Source organism: Tyto alba, unplaced genomic scaffold (assembly GCF_018691265.1).
Source record: "Tyto alba isolate M040663 unplaced genomic scaffold, T.alba_DEE_v4.0 Super-Scaffold_13, whole genome shotgun sequence".
In the NCBI taxonomy this organism is placed as follows: domain Eukaryota; kingdom Metazoa; phylum Chordata; class Aves; order Strigiformes; family Tytonidae; genus Tyto; species Tyto alba.
The window spans coordinates 35843167-35860572 of NW_024881275.1; the positions used below are offsets into that span (position 1 = coordinate 35843167).

General features: G+C 36.2%; 1 protein-coding gene across 6 annotated transcripts in view; it reads right to left on the bottom strand.

Moving 5' to 3' along the window:
- Positions 1-17406, bottom strand: part of TUT7 (terminal uridylyl transferase 7) — a 36539-nt gene that overhangs the window by 6113 nt on the left and 13020 nt on the right. For all 6 annotated transcript variants that reach the window (XM_042787574.1, XM_042787576.1, XM_042787577.1 and 3 more), the window contains 18 exons: positions 15740-15809; positions 14734-14860; positions 13898-14017; positions 12776-12907; positions 11880-12060; positions 10346-11487; positions 10070-10220; positions 9299-9385; positions 8325-8425; positions 7735-7792; positions 6943-7046; positions 5820-5909; positions 5617-5730; positions 5431-5508; positions 4625-4802; positions 3899-3946; positions 3690-3781; positions 3104-3219 (listed from right to left, as the gene is read on the bottom strand). In XM_042787574.1, coding sequence (XP_042643508.1) covers positions 3104-3219; positions 3690-3781; positions 3899-3946; positions 4625-4802; positions 5431-5508; positions 5617-5730; positions 5820-5909; positions 6943-7046; positions 7735-7792; positions 8325-8425; positions 9299-9385; positions 10070-10220; positions 10346-11487; positions 11880-12060; positions 12776-12907; positions 13898-14017; positions 14734-14860; positions 15740-15809 — 2989 coding nt within the window. The remainder of the gene's footprint in view (positions 1-3103; positions 3220-3689; positions 3782-3898; positions 3947-4624; positions 4803-5430; positions 5509-5616; positions 5731-5819; positions 5910-6942; positions 7047-7734; positions 7793-8324; positions 8426-9298; positions 9386-10069; positions 10221-10345; positions 11488-11879; positions 12061-12775; positions 12908-13897; positions 14018-14733; positions 14861-15739; positions 15810-17406) is intronic.

The following is a 17406-nucleotide window of genomic DNA, read 5'->3' on the forward strand; positions in this document are numbered from 1 at the left end:
TTAAGGAACTGGCTGGATGGTCACACTCAAAGAGTTGTGGTCAACGGCTCAATGTCTAAGTGGAGACCAGTGACGAGTGGTGTCCCTCACGGGTCTGTATTTGGACTCCTCTTTATCAGGGAGTGTAGTGGTAGGATGGATAAAACACTAAGAACAGGACAGCAGACATAATTTTGTTGCTCCATAAAACCATGGTGTGCCTACATCTGAGTACTGTGTACTGGTCTGGTCTCAATATTTTAAGGAAGTAGTACAGTTAGAGAAGGGAAAGAGAAAGGCAGCTGAGGTGATGAAGAGAGCAAGCACTTAAGGAAGGGACAGTAAAAAGGCCAAGACTTTCCTACCCTCAGAGAAGCTAGAGGGTGAACACAGTCATGGCTTACAAAATCATCAAGGCAGTATCATTACTAACTAAATCCTACAAGGCTACACCTCTGGAATGCTTATGAAGCTAAAATGAGGTGGGCTTTAAACAGATGAAAGAAAGTACCTCTTTACACATCAGTTAGCATACTTATGGAACTGGCTGCCATAGAAAACCATTAAGGAAAACAGGAGAATCAGGTTCAGAAAACAAACAAACAAACAAAAAGGACAAATTCATAAACAACTCCAGTCCACTAATGAGTACCACCAGACCAGGGCAGGTATGTGCTCTAACATTTCTTACACAGCAACTGCAGATGCAGGGGAATACATGGGAATACAGAAAACAGCCAACTACTGTGCCCTTCATAGACAGCATATCCCATTGCAGTGGCTCAACAGAGGACTTAAATGTATCAGCGGTCTTACCCAGTAAGGCGTTTATGTTCTTAGATGCAAAAACCCACTGACTTTCACTCTAAAGTTGTATAGAACATAGCTGCATATGTGCAATAAACTGGGTTTCACTCCAGGTTGAAGGATTAAAAATCCATTGCATCTGAGACAGCAGTTTAGACACTGAGAAGATCTTCACACCACCTGCAGCATTCTTTATTTTCAAATTATCTTCAGCTACTGTATTTGCGTTTGCCAAAGTTGAATAAATTCCCAAATTAACAGTCTCAACATTATAAGTTCAAAATTCTCTAATGTGTGGCAGAAAGGCTACTTCATCCAATCCAATGTAAGCAGTTAGAAAGCTACTTATGAGTGCAGGTGATTTTTAATTACTGCTTTTAACATAGACAGACTCTAAACAAAGGTTAGATTTTTCCATTCACCTTACAAGTTGGCACAAAAGCTTTCAAGATTTTGTCCTCTTAAAATTGTATTTGCTGATTTTCACTATTTTATAGACATGAAGTCTTTAAAGAGTTTTGTCTTAACTAGGAAAAAATAAATTAATCAGTTTTAAGTTTAGATAGTTATGTTGAATTTGTGTGTGTGGTGCAGGTTTTGGTAACACGGGAGGAGGCTACAGTGGTGGCCCCCTGCGAGAAGATTCTCAAAGCTAACCGGGCTCTAAGTCAGACCCGCCTCTGGCCAGGGCCGAGACAATTAGTGGTTGTGGCTGCACCTCACCAATAACGTATTTAAGGGAAACCTGGTGGGAGGAGTGTGAGTTGTGAGGGGGAGTTGTAAAAGAGATACATCTGCAAACACCGAGGTCAGTGAAAGGAAGGAGGAAGAGGAAGAAGGAGGGAGGTGTGCTGGAGCAGAGACTCCCCTGCAGCCCTTGATGAGAGGGCAGGGCTGTCCCCCTGCAGCCCATGGAGGTCCATGGTGGAGCAGATGCCAACCTGCAGCCTGTGGAGGACCCCATGCCAGAGCAGGTGGCTGCACCTGAAGAAGGCTGGGACTCTGGGAAGAAGTCCCTGCTGTTGTAGTTCAGAACTGGGAGGACGGCAACACATGGGAGGGACCCACGCCAGAGCAGCTTGGGAAGAGTTGCAGCCCATGGGAGGGACCCATGCTGGAGCAGTTTGTGAAGAGCTGCAGCCTCTGAGAGGGACTCGTGTCAGAGAAAGTTCATGGGGGACTGTTTCCCATGAAAGGGACCCCACACTGGAGAAGGGGAGGAGTGTGAGGAGTTCTTCCCCTGAGGAAGAAGAAGCATTGGAAACAACATGTGAAGGACTGACTGCAACCCACGTTCCCTGCCCCACCTGTGTCAGTGGAGGGGAGGACATAGAGAAATAGGGAGCAAAGCTGAGCCTGGGAAGACGTGAGGGGTGGGGGGAGGTGTTTTGAAGATGTAGTTATACTTCTTACTGTCCTTCTCTGTTTGTTAAGTGTTGTTGTTGGTGTTTAAATTAAATTGATGTTCTTTTTCTTCCCCTAACAAGTCTGTCTTTTGCCCATGACCATAATGGGTGAACCACACCTCCCTGTCCTTATCCCAATTCATGATCCTCTTGCTTTATTTCCTCCTTCCCATTCCTGAGGGGGAAGGGGGAAGCAAGTGGCTGCATGGTGCTCATTTGCCCCCTGGGCTCAAACCACAACAACAGTCCATAAGATGAAGAGCAGGAAGATCAGTTTAGCATTCATTTGTTGCAAGAACATAGGTGCTGAATTTTGGACATCTGGTTACTCAGGATCAGGACACCTTCTCTTGGATGTAAACCAGGACATTGTTCTCCTATCTGTGTGCTTAAGAAAAATAATGCTGTGACATTCTTGACTTGCTTTTTGACATGAATTGCATGATTCTGTGAACATGACAAAAATGTGTCTTGCTGGGGCAGTAGGATTCTAGAAGTAGAAGCTATTAAATGAAAATATGTAAAATGCTTTCCTGAGTGCTTTTCACAGCACACAGCTATTCAGCTCTGCATTTAGATTCTCTTTGACTACTGCTTTCCTATATAATGAAGTGCAGAGTCAGCATTATCACCTTAAGCTAAGTAGTTTTGCAGCCTTCTGTGAAAAGATTCGGTTAAAAAACACTACAGATGATGCTGGCAAAAAGTTAAGTAGTGACTCAACACAGAACAAAAATTTAAAAAACCAACACCATCTACCACTGCCAAAATCGGTATTGATAAATTTTAATTTCAACAGTAAATGAAATAATCTGCAGCATGTACAAGTTTTGCTTTAGCATTACTATCCTAATCTTTCTTCTGAACAAATCTAAGGAAAAGTTCCACACAGATGCCAAAACTATACTTACTTTCTTCTCATAGGACAATCTTTCATGAAATGGCCAATTTTGCCACAAATTCTGCAGCATCTATCATTTGGTGCCAATTCTCCTTCTGTTAGTACCTCTGGATCAAAAAAGTACTCCTGAAGAAGAAATCATGCATTTAAAATGAAAATCCATACGCTTGAGAATCAAGACAGATAAACAAGTGTTAAACAGCAGGAGTTACAGCAAAGAATAAACCTGGTGTGTGTCGCTGCACTCCTGAAAGACCTGATGAGATTAACTGGCCACTGGGCCTCTTCTTTTCAGACAGCCTACTGACCATCTCTTTTTTAAAACTGCAGTTTTAAGAAATGGTAAGCTGGTTTTGATAGGAACTAAAATATGTAAGCCTGTACAATGAAACTCTGACTTGATTAGTATTCTGCAGGCCAACACATTTTACATGCAAACAACATGAAAACAGTACTCAGTAATAACTTCCATAAGGATTTTTAGAGTACTGTTGGAATTTAAGAGAGAAGGGCTTAAAGAGAATGTAACCATACTCCTGCAGGTGGTAAGTTACACACCCAAGAGCATGCACACACTGCTCTTAGAAGCAACTTACCATTTTTGATGGATATTCTTTAGGAAATATTTTTATAGGGGTACCAAATACCCTTCTGCCATTGATAAAAGCCTTCATTATAAAATTTGTCACTGTGAAGGAAACAAAAAAAAGAGAGAAAACATCATCGAAACATCAAACAAGCCAATAAAATAACACCTAAGACAAGATCTCCACTCTGTACCCAAATTTGTTAACAGGAGACTTACTTTTTCTTGACAATCCAGCTCCGAGATTGTGGTTCAAATCAAAGGGGTCTGTACAAAGAGAATTACAGGCATTAGTTTAGTCCAGGGCAAGATCAGCAATGTATACATACATACACATGAACAACCCAAGGCAGCTATTCCCAATGCAAAATTAATATACAGAAATTTAACCATTTGCAAATTTATTAAAAAAAATAATTTAACTCCATGACAAAGGATCCGGCTGTCCAGCTCTGAACTAAATGAAGTACTGTAAAAGAGCAAGTTAAATGTGTTAAATTCTTTCCATGAAAGTCATATGGGCCAGTCTAAAATAGGTCACTACATTTTCTTGATAGAGAACATGGCATGACTTAGCAGTGTAATCATACATAGGGTTAAATTGGTCATGTAAACATGTACTAAGCTAAACTTAGTACTTGTGAGAAAACCTCAATTGCATTACAGCTAATTTCTTTTCCAAAGGATTTGATTAAATCTATTTTTCTGTTACTGTCATCATGAAAAGTGTGAAGTCTGCTTTGCAGCTTCCTTTCAGTAGAGAAAAAAAGCCCTAATTTTTAGCACTACTAAAAGGCAATGAGAAGTTCACGAAGACTTAAAAAAATGAGCAAAACTAATTTATAATCTAGTAATAAAAAAATAAATAAGCCTTGTGGAAAGACCAAATTTTTCACGTGGACATTAAAGAAATTCCACATATTCAAGTAATTCATGCGCTTTTACCTTCAATTACAATGTATTTGGAGGTCCACTGCTTCTTGAAAGTTGTAAGCAGATTTTTTCTCCTAATGCATATGACATGCTCTTTGAAATCAAATTCTTCTGTGTAGAAACGGAGAAGTCCCAGCCACAGCTGCCCAACAGTTTCAGTGTTTTTGCCACAGTCTGGCCAAAGAACTGGCTGAAAATGACAGAAATATTTTTACTTCCAGTACTTACATTAAGCAAAGTAATTTTCTTAACTTGGAAACTCAAACCATTTAAGTCTTATCTTATAAACAAACACAAGTGAGTTACACCAGAATACTTCCCTTCCTTTCATAATTAGTATTAGCAATCCAATACTGGATTTTAAAACGGTGGATTTTAAAAAATATTAAAAACAAAAGCAGAGATTTAATAAAACTTCTAACATTAGGTTTTGTCTGTTATAAAAAAAATAATTCATTAATTCACTTTACATGCGTATTTAACACAAAATTATTCAACAGGATTAACCAGCTATGACTAGATATGCAGCTGTTATTTGTAGGAGTTATTGCCACCCAGTAATGTGACATACAGAGCAATTAATCAACATTAACAACTTAAAATAATTTTTAATCTATATTTTTTCATAGTTTTCAGAACTTAACCAACCATATTCTTAAATCTTTACAGCATGGGATTGAGATTTTCAAAGCAACAACTACTCCACTTCCATTTCTATAGTCAAGCACCATATTTGAGGACAATGTTTCTTTAAAGGAATTCTTTTTTATTTGTAAAGCTACAGGTAACATCATTTCAAATTAACCCGATTTACTCACCAACTCTTCTATCTTATCAAAGAAATAAACGTTCCAGCCATCAACTAGAATTTCAGGCTTTTTTGGTTCTTTGTAGATCTGAAAGCATAATATTGAACTCATTAGAAGAGCCATTCAGATTCAACACTGACATTCTTCTGGTTAATACTGTGTACAGATACATATTTCTTTCTTGACATACTGTACCTCTTGAAGAACAGGGATGACAGGTGGGTTTCTCTGTTGAAGAAAATAAAGCACCATAAGAGTATATGCATAAGAAGAAAGGCTACCTCGAGATGCATCTCCAATGTCACATATCTAGAAAAAGAAACATGATTTCAATCTTTTAGGGTTGTCATGTCTTGCTGCAGGCACTACTGCTTCTAGAATGTCTGAATTATACTTACCTTCGTAAAGACTTTCATTGTGTAACACAGATATTTTACCCTAGGATCAATGGCTGCATATGATGACAGGAGCCTTGTGTTATGCAGGGCCTATAAAAATAAGAAAGTCATATAGAAAATACAGGAGCTCTGAAGAAATTAATAACCTGAAAACATGAAAATCAAAAAAATCTTAAGTTGTGTGCTCAAGAAATGCAGATGTGAAGCCCCGCATAGGAGAAATGTATATTGAGAAAGGCAGCATTTGACAATGAGGTTATTACCTGCTCTGTTAAAAACCTTAACATTCTCAATCTGTGCAGAAGTGGTACAAAGCAGCATTCACATAACAGTACTTCAGAAAGGGAAGCATTAATCTACTACTGCATTTTCAAAATATTTGGTAGAATGTAAGTTCTTAAACTAAGAGATTTCAGCCCAGAAATGTGAGAGCTGTCAACTATCCACTAATCTCTGAATGTGGGAGCTATCAACATCCCGTATGGATACATAACTTCAACAAGAAAACTTTCAGACTTACGTAGTCGTTGAGGTATCTTTCTCAAGACTCAACTTGAGCTAATACAAAAACTTCAGAAAGTTTAATACTTGGCTCTAAAACTTACTTTCCTTTGATGTTACAAGGAGCTGGATTTTCAAGTTCAGAGATGTTGAAAAAAACCCCAAAACTTGTTTTTAAAATATTTGTCCAAGGACTTGTGTTTTTTTGTAAATTCTAACACATGTTCCAATTCAGTCAAGTTGGGCTCAAAATCACTATTCCAGATCTTGAGGCTAAGAAAAGGCCATGATGGGAAGTGGAGTGTAGGAAAGCTGAAGTTACATTATTTTGTCTTCTCATTTACAGAAAGACTTAAACACCTAAATGATTCTTACTATTACTAAAGAACTAATATATTTTCTTAGGGAAGTGACAACTCTAAAATTGCAACTGTGCAACTGACTCCACTCATGGTCAAACAAACAAAAAAAAAAGTCTGTTTGGAAATCTAAAACTGCAATAGATAATTGGAAACAGTGGATTACTGAACCTCAACAAAACAATCATTTAAATCTCAAGAAGTAGACCCACATTATTCTGTTAAAAAAAAAAATAAATTAAAAAAGGACATTAAAACCTTACCAGAGTATTATATAAACTGATGTCTACTTCAAGACCACTTCTGACATGGAAAAATTTGACAATTGGGACTTTAGCAGTTGTTATAGGCAAGACATTTCTTAAACCTAGGATGAAATGTTTAATTACTGAATGACTGCAATACAGTCGTAACGGTATCAAATGCTTTATAAATAACTGCAAACTAATAAAAGGCCACAAAATAAAACCTTAGTTGATACCAAAATGGTACTTCAGTCATGTTTTAATATTTTACACATTTGTCAAACATAATGAATCTGCTAAATATAATATATACAAATATACATTTAGCCCCCTAATAAAACAAAGATCAGTCTAAATGTTATAGAAAAGTAAGCTTAAGAGAACATTGATAGTTCACTCCAATTATATTAAATTCATGTGAGATATACCAAAACAAGCACTATAAAATCATTCTTTCTCATTGCAAACTTGTATCAGTCTACCTTTTACTATTAACTTATTATGCACTGAATATACCTAACTACTAACTGAAAGCCTTGAGCTTTAACTTAAGGTTTGTTCTTATGATGTAAGTTATAAATATACAATCTATCCAATTCAGATGTGGTCCTATAACATTATAACCCTACAGACCTACATATGCAAACAAAAATAAATCCAAATGTTCACAATATATAACCTCGCTCTTACTAACATTAAGCTCTTCAATATAATTTTGTCTTAATGATTTTCTTTTACAGTGCCCCAGAACATTCTCACCACAGCAACCGAAGCCACAAACAGAACCATTTTAATTTTCAAGAAAGTTACCTGGCTGTTTCTTGAGAACTTTTGCTAAATCTTCAATGATTCTGATGCAGTCCAGTCCCTAAGACATAAAGAAAAAAAGTTGAAAGTTGTATCTGCTGCAAGTATTTTAGGCAAACTTTTATTACTTAGCATTAAGCTTAAAGCTGTATAATTGAGAGTTTCATATTATACTGAATTATGTGACTACCAGAAATTGTTTCAAAATAGCACTTGTACAACTAGACAGCACTAGATAGTATCTTTATATAGGCTTTTAAAAAGTTTGTATTAGGCATGAAAGGAGACTGATGTCCCTTTCCACTGTCTCCCACTCCTAGTTGTTTATGTTACAAAGCATGTCATTATCTGCACAGCTAATGCTACAAGTAATGGCAGTGCAGAAGTCAGAAGAAGACTGACTACTGAGAACAGTTTTTAAGCTCATGCCTACACCAACAGCAAAACCCCCTAAAATTATGTGCTTTTGTGGCACCTATTTGTTTTCTGCTAATCTGAAAAGCTGTTATAAAATAGTACATTTGTTACACTCTATATACTACATAACCATGAAATCTTATATTTATTTGAAAAAAAAAATATTTTCAAGCTACCTCAGCAGTTTCCAGTCCATCCACTGTCATACAGATATCAAGGTCACTTTCTTTGAAGCCAAAACCATTTTTTGAGGAGCCAAACAAATTCAGCTTGGTTCCTGTAAGAGATGTGATGGGTTATAACCACATATCAACATAGAATCTCAAATTTTATACAGCTTCAAACCACTGCGCGACTTTTAATACAGTGTCTTTTAATACAGGCATGAAAACATTACTATCTTTCTATGTTAGAACAAAACTTATCCTCTTATCAACTTTGCAGATAAGGAAAGAATTTTTACTTTTATTGGTTCAAATAATCAGTCTGACAGATCGAAAACCAGGTTTTCCAATAATTAAATCATCAGCACCCCGTTCCCAGCTGAAATCTGATAAAAAAGGTAACACTGCTTTCTACAGAGATTTTCAGGATAAGGAATGTATCTGTCAACATTATCGGGCTCCAGCCAAAAAATCTTGCTAATTTTAAAAGACTATGAACTGAAGTCCAGGTGTTACAGTAAGAACTCTGGAAACAAACGAACAATCAGATAACTACGTTCTGCAAATAGGTCAGATGTTGTGCCTGTATTTTAAAATATTCAAGACCCAGTAAGTTTCAGTAGAAAGGGCTGCAAAAAGGTGGTTGTTTGTAAGAGCTGATACAACAACAAGAAGTCTGGCTCATGAATAAGGCTAAAATAACAATTATAAAACTGTTCCACTACTGTTTTGATTGTTTTATCTTTAACTTATTTTTTTTTCATTGTTCCTCCCTATTGATGTGTTGTATATATGACCAAGTCAAAAAAGACTTAAAGCAAAGTCTTAAGACACTTAAATCAGAAATTAATGTAATTAAGTCTAGCGATGCTGAGCAATAATACAGGTTAAATGTTCAAAACTGAAGTGTTTATTATGCTGATATGATATGTTTTCTTGGAAGACATTCAGGTACAAACACAATAAAGCTAGAGCTGCTTAAATACCTGGGAAATCCTGCCTAATGAAGTTTTCCAAGTTTTGTCTTATATGTTCCCGAGCCTGATCCTCTACAATATTTGGAGCAAAATCATCTTAAAAAAAAAAAAAAAAGACAACAATTTAGGCAAATTGATCTGCAGGAAGAGTTAACAGCAAAGATTCAAATGAAAAAAGTGAAGGGTTTACAGCAGGGAGAGAAAAAGCAAGAGAAGATTCACATGTGAAGGAAGGAAAGCAAGGATGAAGTAGAAGAGAAATACCTGTTCAAAGAAAAGCATTAATTACATAAATAATGCATTTTGTCTGGTCAGAAATGACAAGAGATAGAGGAGGAAAGTTGGGTCACTCTGAAAAGAACAAAAGTGGAGAAGTGTTACAAAACAGTATTTTGACTCCATTTTTGCTAGAACACTGGTGTCTTTGTTTACTAAAACCCACAAGTTAAGGAACAGTAGCCAATAGTAGATAGAAATGTAATATCCGTCAAAAAACCCACCCAAAATTAAACTGTTAGAAATTACATTAAGATGCCTAAATGAGGTAGCAGACAGCCAGTGTGTGGAAGATAAACCTGAACATTTTGTACCTCTCCAGATACAAACTACTCGGCAGTCCTATTAAAGCCCTTACAAATCTTAGAATGGTATCCACAGAGGTTGGATGCAGTGTGGCAAATAACCCAGCCCCCTTTATAACACCATTACCCTGTAGTTATTTCATTACTTTTTGCAATTTATTTTTCTACCATGCAACGACAGTTGAAGGAAAATACTTACGGTAACATTGGACACAAACTTGATCTAGAATAACTGAAAATTTGTGTGTCAGCACTGGAAGTGGGTCAAGCTCAATTTTCTTGAAGTCTTCTGGACAGTCCCTCTTTAAATGACCTTCCCGTTTGCACAAGCTACAGACTATTGTAGGAGACTGCATGAGCAGAAAGCAAGATTGGTTTTAGAAACTGTAATACTTGAATGAATTTGAGCAACATTTTCATAAAACTGATAACAGAACATAAGCAATATGTATATGTTCTGATACAGCTTGCTTACCTTGCCCTTTGTAAAAGCTGTTTTACTGAATTCATAAAAAAGTTCTGATTCTGAACACTGTTCTATTGTTCTGTTCTCTTCAGAAAGGCTTCCCTTCTCAGTAAGATCTTCTTGACTCAAATTGATCCCCAGAGGTTCATCCAAATTTTCTTCAAAATGTTTGTTCTTATATTTATTTGGGATGGAAAAATCTTCTTCCTCTGACAGTGCATCGTCATCTCCCGATCCAATATATGTGTTATCTAGTTCATCTCCAGCTCTTATGACACCACCACACTCTCTCTGGTTGAGAAGGCTTGGTTCTTCCTCCTCTTCTTCCTCCTCATCTGAGTTAATAATTTGGGATATTTGGCTCTGTGCTGAACATATGAATTTTTTGGGGGATTCAACCAATTCATCAGTACCTTCAGTGCTCTCCTCATCAATGTCAATCTTGTCATCAATTATACCACTGCACTCTAAGCCAAACTCATCACTCTCTGTAAGTAAAGCATTTTGAAAACCTTCTAAGTCTGAAGCACTGCATGTCTCTATATCATGCTCATTCACTGTAACAGGGAGATCTCCACTATCACTGTCTTCATCTATTCCCTGCTCTGTAGTCAAGATATTATTCCATCTTCTTATTTGTTGTTCATGTTCTTCCTCTTCCTCCTCTTCTTCCTCTTCATTTCCACTCTCTGTCTCTTCACAACTTGGTTTAGAATCCTCATTATCTCCAGAAATAACTTCCTCAATTATACAGTCTGAATCTTCATGGGCAATTCCCAAATGACCTGTATCATCAGCCAGTTCTTCTTCTGTGAAGCTTTCTGAGCCATCACACAGTTTTGAAGGATCAATTCTATGCACCTGGGGCGTACCTCGAGTCTCTGTTGTGCAGACTTCCACTACTGTTGTGCTTGTTCTATCATCCAACTTTTGCAACTCAGAATTTTCATGCTTTATAGCATCTTTTCCATAGTCCAGCACTAGGGATTTCTCCTCACTGGCATTTGGAGAGGATTTTTTGCTCAAATTTGCACTTCTTTTGTGAGGCAAGGCAAAATACTTGTAAGTTGCTCTCAGGCAGTGAAGAATATACTCATATACTAGCTGACTGCTCAGAGTTCTTGCTACGTTCCTTTTGACTGAATATGGATCTAGTAGAAAGAAGTAAGCCAGCAGTACAGGAGTTAACTTTTTTTTTTTTAAAAAAGAATGCATTTACATCCTTACAAAATTTGAATATACTACTGTAAGTTACTCTAAAATATTGTGTAGGGACTTAAGATCTGTCAGTTGTGCTGAAGACAATTTTTAAGTCCACTTAATTACTTTTGATAACATGGAAAAAAATTCTCAAGAGAAATATTACTTAAATTTTTTTTTTTTTCAAAACATATTCTACTATATTGTTGGGAATCACAGTCTAATATTGAAAAATTCTAAGTTATTACACACAATGTCAATAGACAAGACAGTACTCTAGAAAATTAAAATAAGAGTTCTTTGAAGTTTGTTGATAGATATAGATATATAAATACATGTATACCTTCCACAGCAATGCGCTTTTTAGGCCAGTCCTTTGATTCACGAGACAGTCTTTCTTTCAGTCGTATGCTAATAACCAAATCAGACATATTGAACTCCAAGGCATAGAAACGAAGCAGTTCCACCCAGAGCTGACCAGCAGGTGCTGAGCACTGCTGTCCTGAATCAAATACTAAGGGAACCTGTCAATAACAGAAGAAAAGCTTAAATAATATTTAATGCACAGGTGTTTAGCTGTTACACTACCTTGTATTTCATTTGTAATGTAATATTGCAAAATTTATAGTTGCTTCTGTACTCCTGCATTTGCAATAAAAGCTGCTGTTAAAAAATTGGAAGAGATAAACTCACTTTATAAAACTTAAAAATGAAAGACTGCAGCAATGGTAAAGAATAGCATCAATAACTAATAATAATTGCTTAATTAATTGTTTATGCCATAATTTATAAATTTCAAAGAAAATATCACATCTAATTGCACATAATGGATTATATAGCCTATTTTTAAGCAAAGCCTAAACTGTATTGTTAACTGTCATAACATGCAATCATATAATGATATTGTTTCTTGCAAAGTGAGAACAGTTCAAAGCTAAGAGGAAATATTTTTCATATGCCTAACCTAATCCTGAGATAAAATCACTTCAACTCTATAAACTATATTCTCCCCTAACAGATTAAAACCCAAGGTCTTGTCAAAGAGTTTGAAATAAACCTGGTTTCCCGCTAGCTTCTTGGCACCAAGAGGTAAACATAGGAAATCTTGTATCAAGCAAGTCTCTTAGTTCAGCCCCTGGTTTTGCAACATAAGCACAAAACAAAAATAGAAGATAGTTCTTTTTTTGAGAACAGCAATGACTGCTAGACTACTACAGAAGTAAATTAAACTGTTCAGACCTTGCCCCTTCTAGGGGAAGTTTCTTGTGGCAAACCAGAATCATCAATGGGGTTATGCTCCCAAACCACAGCATCATTCTCAACTTCTCTCAGATGAAAATTAGTTAATTTGTTTAATGAGAATCCTGCAATCTAAAGGAAACAGAAAAAGAAACATACAGCTAAACATCACGTGAACTTTAAATCTTACTTCTCCATGGTAGTAAGCCAAATTAAAATAGAACAAAGTTCAAAAATAGCCATTCCAGGCCTAGAATATATCCCAGTCTGCTCCTCTCTTCTTCCTACACTTCTCTACAAAAAGCTCTCAAGAGTTCAGTGCTTTTAGAAGGGTATCCATAAGCCACAGAACCTTGTCTTTGCACCTTACACAAGCATAAATACATTTTTTTTTTAATTATATGGCCATATACTATAGGATTTTTCTCTCATTCAGTCCAGAAAATGGAGAGGCTTTGGGAATGAGTCAGTCATGTACTGAAGGAAACTGTTACCTGCAAGTCCCATGTAACTGGTTATGCAAACTGGAAGATGCACACTAAATATAATAGGTGACTGTAAGAACAAAAACGGGTGCCATGAATGTAACACCCACATGGTGTCCTGGAGAAATGGATTCTGGATTTGAGTCCATAATACAACTCCTGATACTAAGATGCATTTCAACTTCTAAACCCAAGACATATATACTCTAAACCCCTAGTTTGATCCCTCAGGCGGATATCACACCAGCGTGCTCCCCAACTGTGGTCTACGTTTTGAAGAGTTAGATATCAAAATCCAAGGCATTGTTTTGGGATGTAGTTATGTGAATTCAGAGTTGTCAAGAGTCTGGAAGAAAGGCTGAAGAAATGAGAAAGCAGATTGTTATTAAGTGTATTATTCAATGCCCAGCTCTCCTTACTCACAAAATGGGCAACAGAGCACTTAATGACTAGGATTGTTAATTGCATCCTTACAGTCAAGCATACAAAGGTTAGGTGTAGTTTGTCTGAATTCACATTCTTTCTGAATTTCTGCAGAAATGGCTGACTTATGGCTTGCTCAGAAGCTGACAGGTTACATGCCACTAAAAGTGACTGGTCCTCTCATTCACACTATTCAGTGTATTAATACACATACCCATGATCCCAAATAGACAGGTAGAAAAGGCTCTTTCCTTTGTTGTAGAAAAAAAATAACCATTAAAGCGAACACATGAGGTGACAAGCCTCCCTCTTCAGGATGATCAAGACAGCACAGCTGTAAAAAAAAATTGTGCAGTCATTATGGTTTCAAGTGGTTACCATGAAAAATATTCTTTCAATTACTATTCAGAAGTCTGACACATTAAATACTGACAGAAACACAGACATCTGTGAGTTCTTACGAGATGGACTTTGTTCTCAAGGCCTGCGTTTTTTCTGAAGTCATGTTATTACTATAATATTTTCAGTGTAAGAGCCATAGGATGCTGACTGGTAAAACAGACAGCTTACAGCACGTTTGCAAAAACGATGACTCATTTTACATAGATATAATCCAAGTCAAAAGTTTTTTAATAATTTTCTTCCATCATTTTCTTTCACAAGAAATTTTTTGTTTATGTATGGAAACAAGCAGATTTTTCCTTTATTTTTTTCATGATGGATTAAGTTTATGGAAAACTGGTAATTTTATTTCATATACATTCTTCTGACTTTTTTGGTAACAGAGAAGGATACTTAGAGTCTGCATGCCACTGTCTGAAGCTTAAAATCCCACTTTTGAAATTTAGTGGAATGTTATAACACAGAAATGATAGTTAAGTAATTTATAAAATTTACAATTTATAAAAAACTGAAGTATACTTTTTTCAACTCTTTTTCTAAAAACAGTTTCAACAACTGTTTTCTAAACCATACCTCTAGTCTCACCAGCATAATATCAATGTTCATGCAATGTTTATTCACAGATGGATGAGTACAAATGATTCCTACCTTTGCCCAGTACCTGAAGGCTATCACTAAATGTACTACACTAGGTTCCAGTTTTCCAAGTGTAGCCAAATGGTTTGTTGTCAGCCAAGCACTCTCATTCCCTGCACTCACTTTACAAATAAGGCCACTAAAACCCAAAAAGAAACAAATAAAAGATCATGGAGGTTTTGTAAGAACAGCCATAAATCAGATAACATCTCACAAAACAGTGTAGATGGAGGCTGTAAAGAAAGACTTAACAGCCTCTCAGAGACACTGTATCAACACTAAAAGAAGCGTGGAAAACCAATTTCATTTACGGCTAGGTCAGAAATATATGCATTATAATTTTCTATAAAAGTGTTTTCAAATGCAGTTAGAATTTACGTGTTAGAATGTGTTTCTAATTACATTCATTCACTGAACTAAAAAAAGTTACAGTTCTGATTTCCTTCATGAATCAAAAACATCTTCCTATACCACACCCATCAGAAAATAGCTTCTGTGCTGTTTCCACAGCACAATAAATATTTTCAAATAGTGAAAGATTAAGGTAGCAGCAAATAACTAGTAATATTTCTGCATCAGTAGTTGTTTATAAAATGTTTCATGAATCTTAAGTGATATCCATTAAATGGGCAAAATAAAATGTATTTTACTTGTTCTCAAAATACTAGTGAAGCTAAGCAAGCTGATCCTGCCCCTACAGAAATCCGTAATTTAATATGTTATCTACATTACCTATAAGGAAGGAAAGTTTCTGCTTAAGTAGTTAATCCAAATGGAAGGGTAAGGGTACATGCTGGAAGCCATAATGGTTGAAAGGGTTGGGAAATACACCGCTGAGGACAGAACAACCCTTACCCTCTTATTCTAGGCTAGGAATGACTTGCCCATGAGTGTTAGTTTGTGTTTCAAGATCCATGGAACTGTAATAATTTAGTAAAAAAACGTCACTTTTCAGATGTTGGTACATATAATTTACATTGCTATATACTATTAGAACACACAAAGTGACAACCAAGACCTTTGCTTTTCTCTGCACACCACCAATGGTATTCTAGCATGGAAATCTGCATCAACTTCCATAAAAGATTCTAGGTGAGAGAAAACAAAAAAGAAGCCATATTAAGCATGGTGTTGACAAAAAATATGTTAAACTGAATTCAACTAGAGGAGTATAGCTAGAACCTCAACTTCTTAATAAAATGACTAATTTTGAGCCAAATAACTCTGTACAATGGATAGATTAATCCTGCCACTCTTATAAGGCAAGTTTTAAAAATGTGATGGGAAGAGCATGGTCTATGTGGTAAACACTGTTAAGAAAATACTCAGGAAGAAAGGAACTTTTCAAAATTCACGTACACAGTAGGTATAATTAAATAGTTATATTTTAGTTAAGTGCTGGCTTCAGTAATCCAGGCATACAGACAGACCAATGACATCTGTAAAACAGTGTTAGTGTGAAAGATGAAAAATACAGAACATTATGTCAGTACTAGACAGAAACAAAATATCCAAGTTTACTTTCCCTGGTAATCTAGAAATGCTCTGTGTAAATACAAGAACAGGCTCCCTGATGTGGTGTAATGTCTTCTTGCTGCGCTTAATTTTTTATTTTTTCCTCTTATTCTTTATATAGGTTTGCAAATACAATTCAGCTACATTTTTATCTTAACACTAAAAAAGTACAGATGCCACTGCAGTCCTTTCTCCAAATGTTTTATTGATCCAAACTGGAATTATTCTTTGATGCCTCACTGTTTTACTGTGCCAGGTAGAGAGGATACTATGAACCAATTTTAGATACCCAACTCAAAAATTCTGAAATGACAAGGTTTTCTTTATGTTACCAAGCCATTTGGATACCTTCTTTGGAAAACATCTGGTTCTACCACTGGGTTACCTCAAACACCTAATGCTCTGTCCCTGTATCTTCTGACTCCCAGAAAAAGGCTTTGCACAAGATGTTAATGACAAATATTACTTGCTTTCAAAACACACTGGAGATCCTAACTTCTTATGTGACTTGGGCCTTCATTCCTCCAGTCTGGCTGAACAATAACCCCATTCTCAAAGACTATAATGGCCATTTGACCAGACAAGAAGATGCACATACAATGAAGGTGGGAGTGGCAATGAGAAAAATCTAGGTCAGTAAACATATGTATGTTTAATATACATGTTTGGAACCATATGGTTTGATTTCTCAACTGTGGACATAAAGCAAAGTAAAAAAACATTAAAGCTATTTTTTGCAATCTGCATTTAAAATGACAAGAGTTTCTTTCCCATATTTTTATTTTTTGGCCTGCATACGCTTGAATTGGTATGAGTATGTGCCCTTTTTTTAAGATCTTAAACTTTACTTGCCTGTATTAGTGCCTAGAGTTGTATTCATTACCTGGAAAAAAACATGTGTCTGTATGCAGTCCTTTGTACACGGCCTCACTGCACTAGCAGGCATGGGCACATCATTATAGGAAAAGAGACCACAATCTGAAAGTACGTTACCAAATTTCTGATCACACATTAGAAGAACTTAGGATACTTTCTGTACTATACATGGCTCACAGAGCAGTCGGGGGAAAGAAAGACAGCCTAGTCTACCTTAAGCTTAATGAAATCTTCACTTATAATGTAGAAGAAAACCTCCCACTACAAATTTCTCATATCAACACAAATAACAAG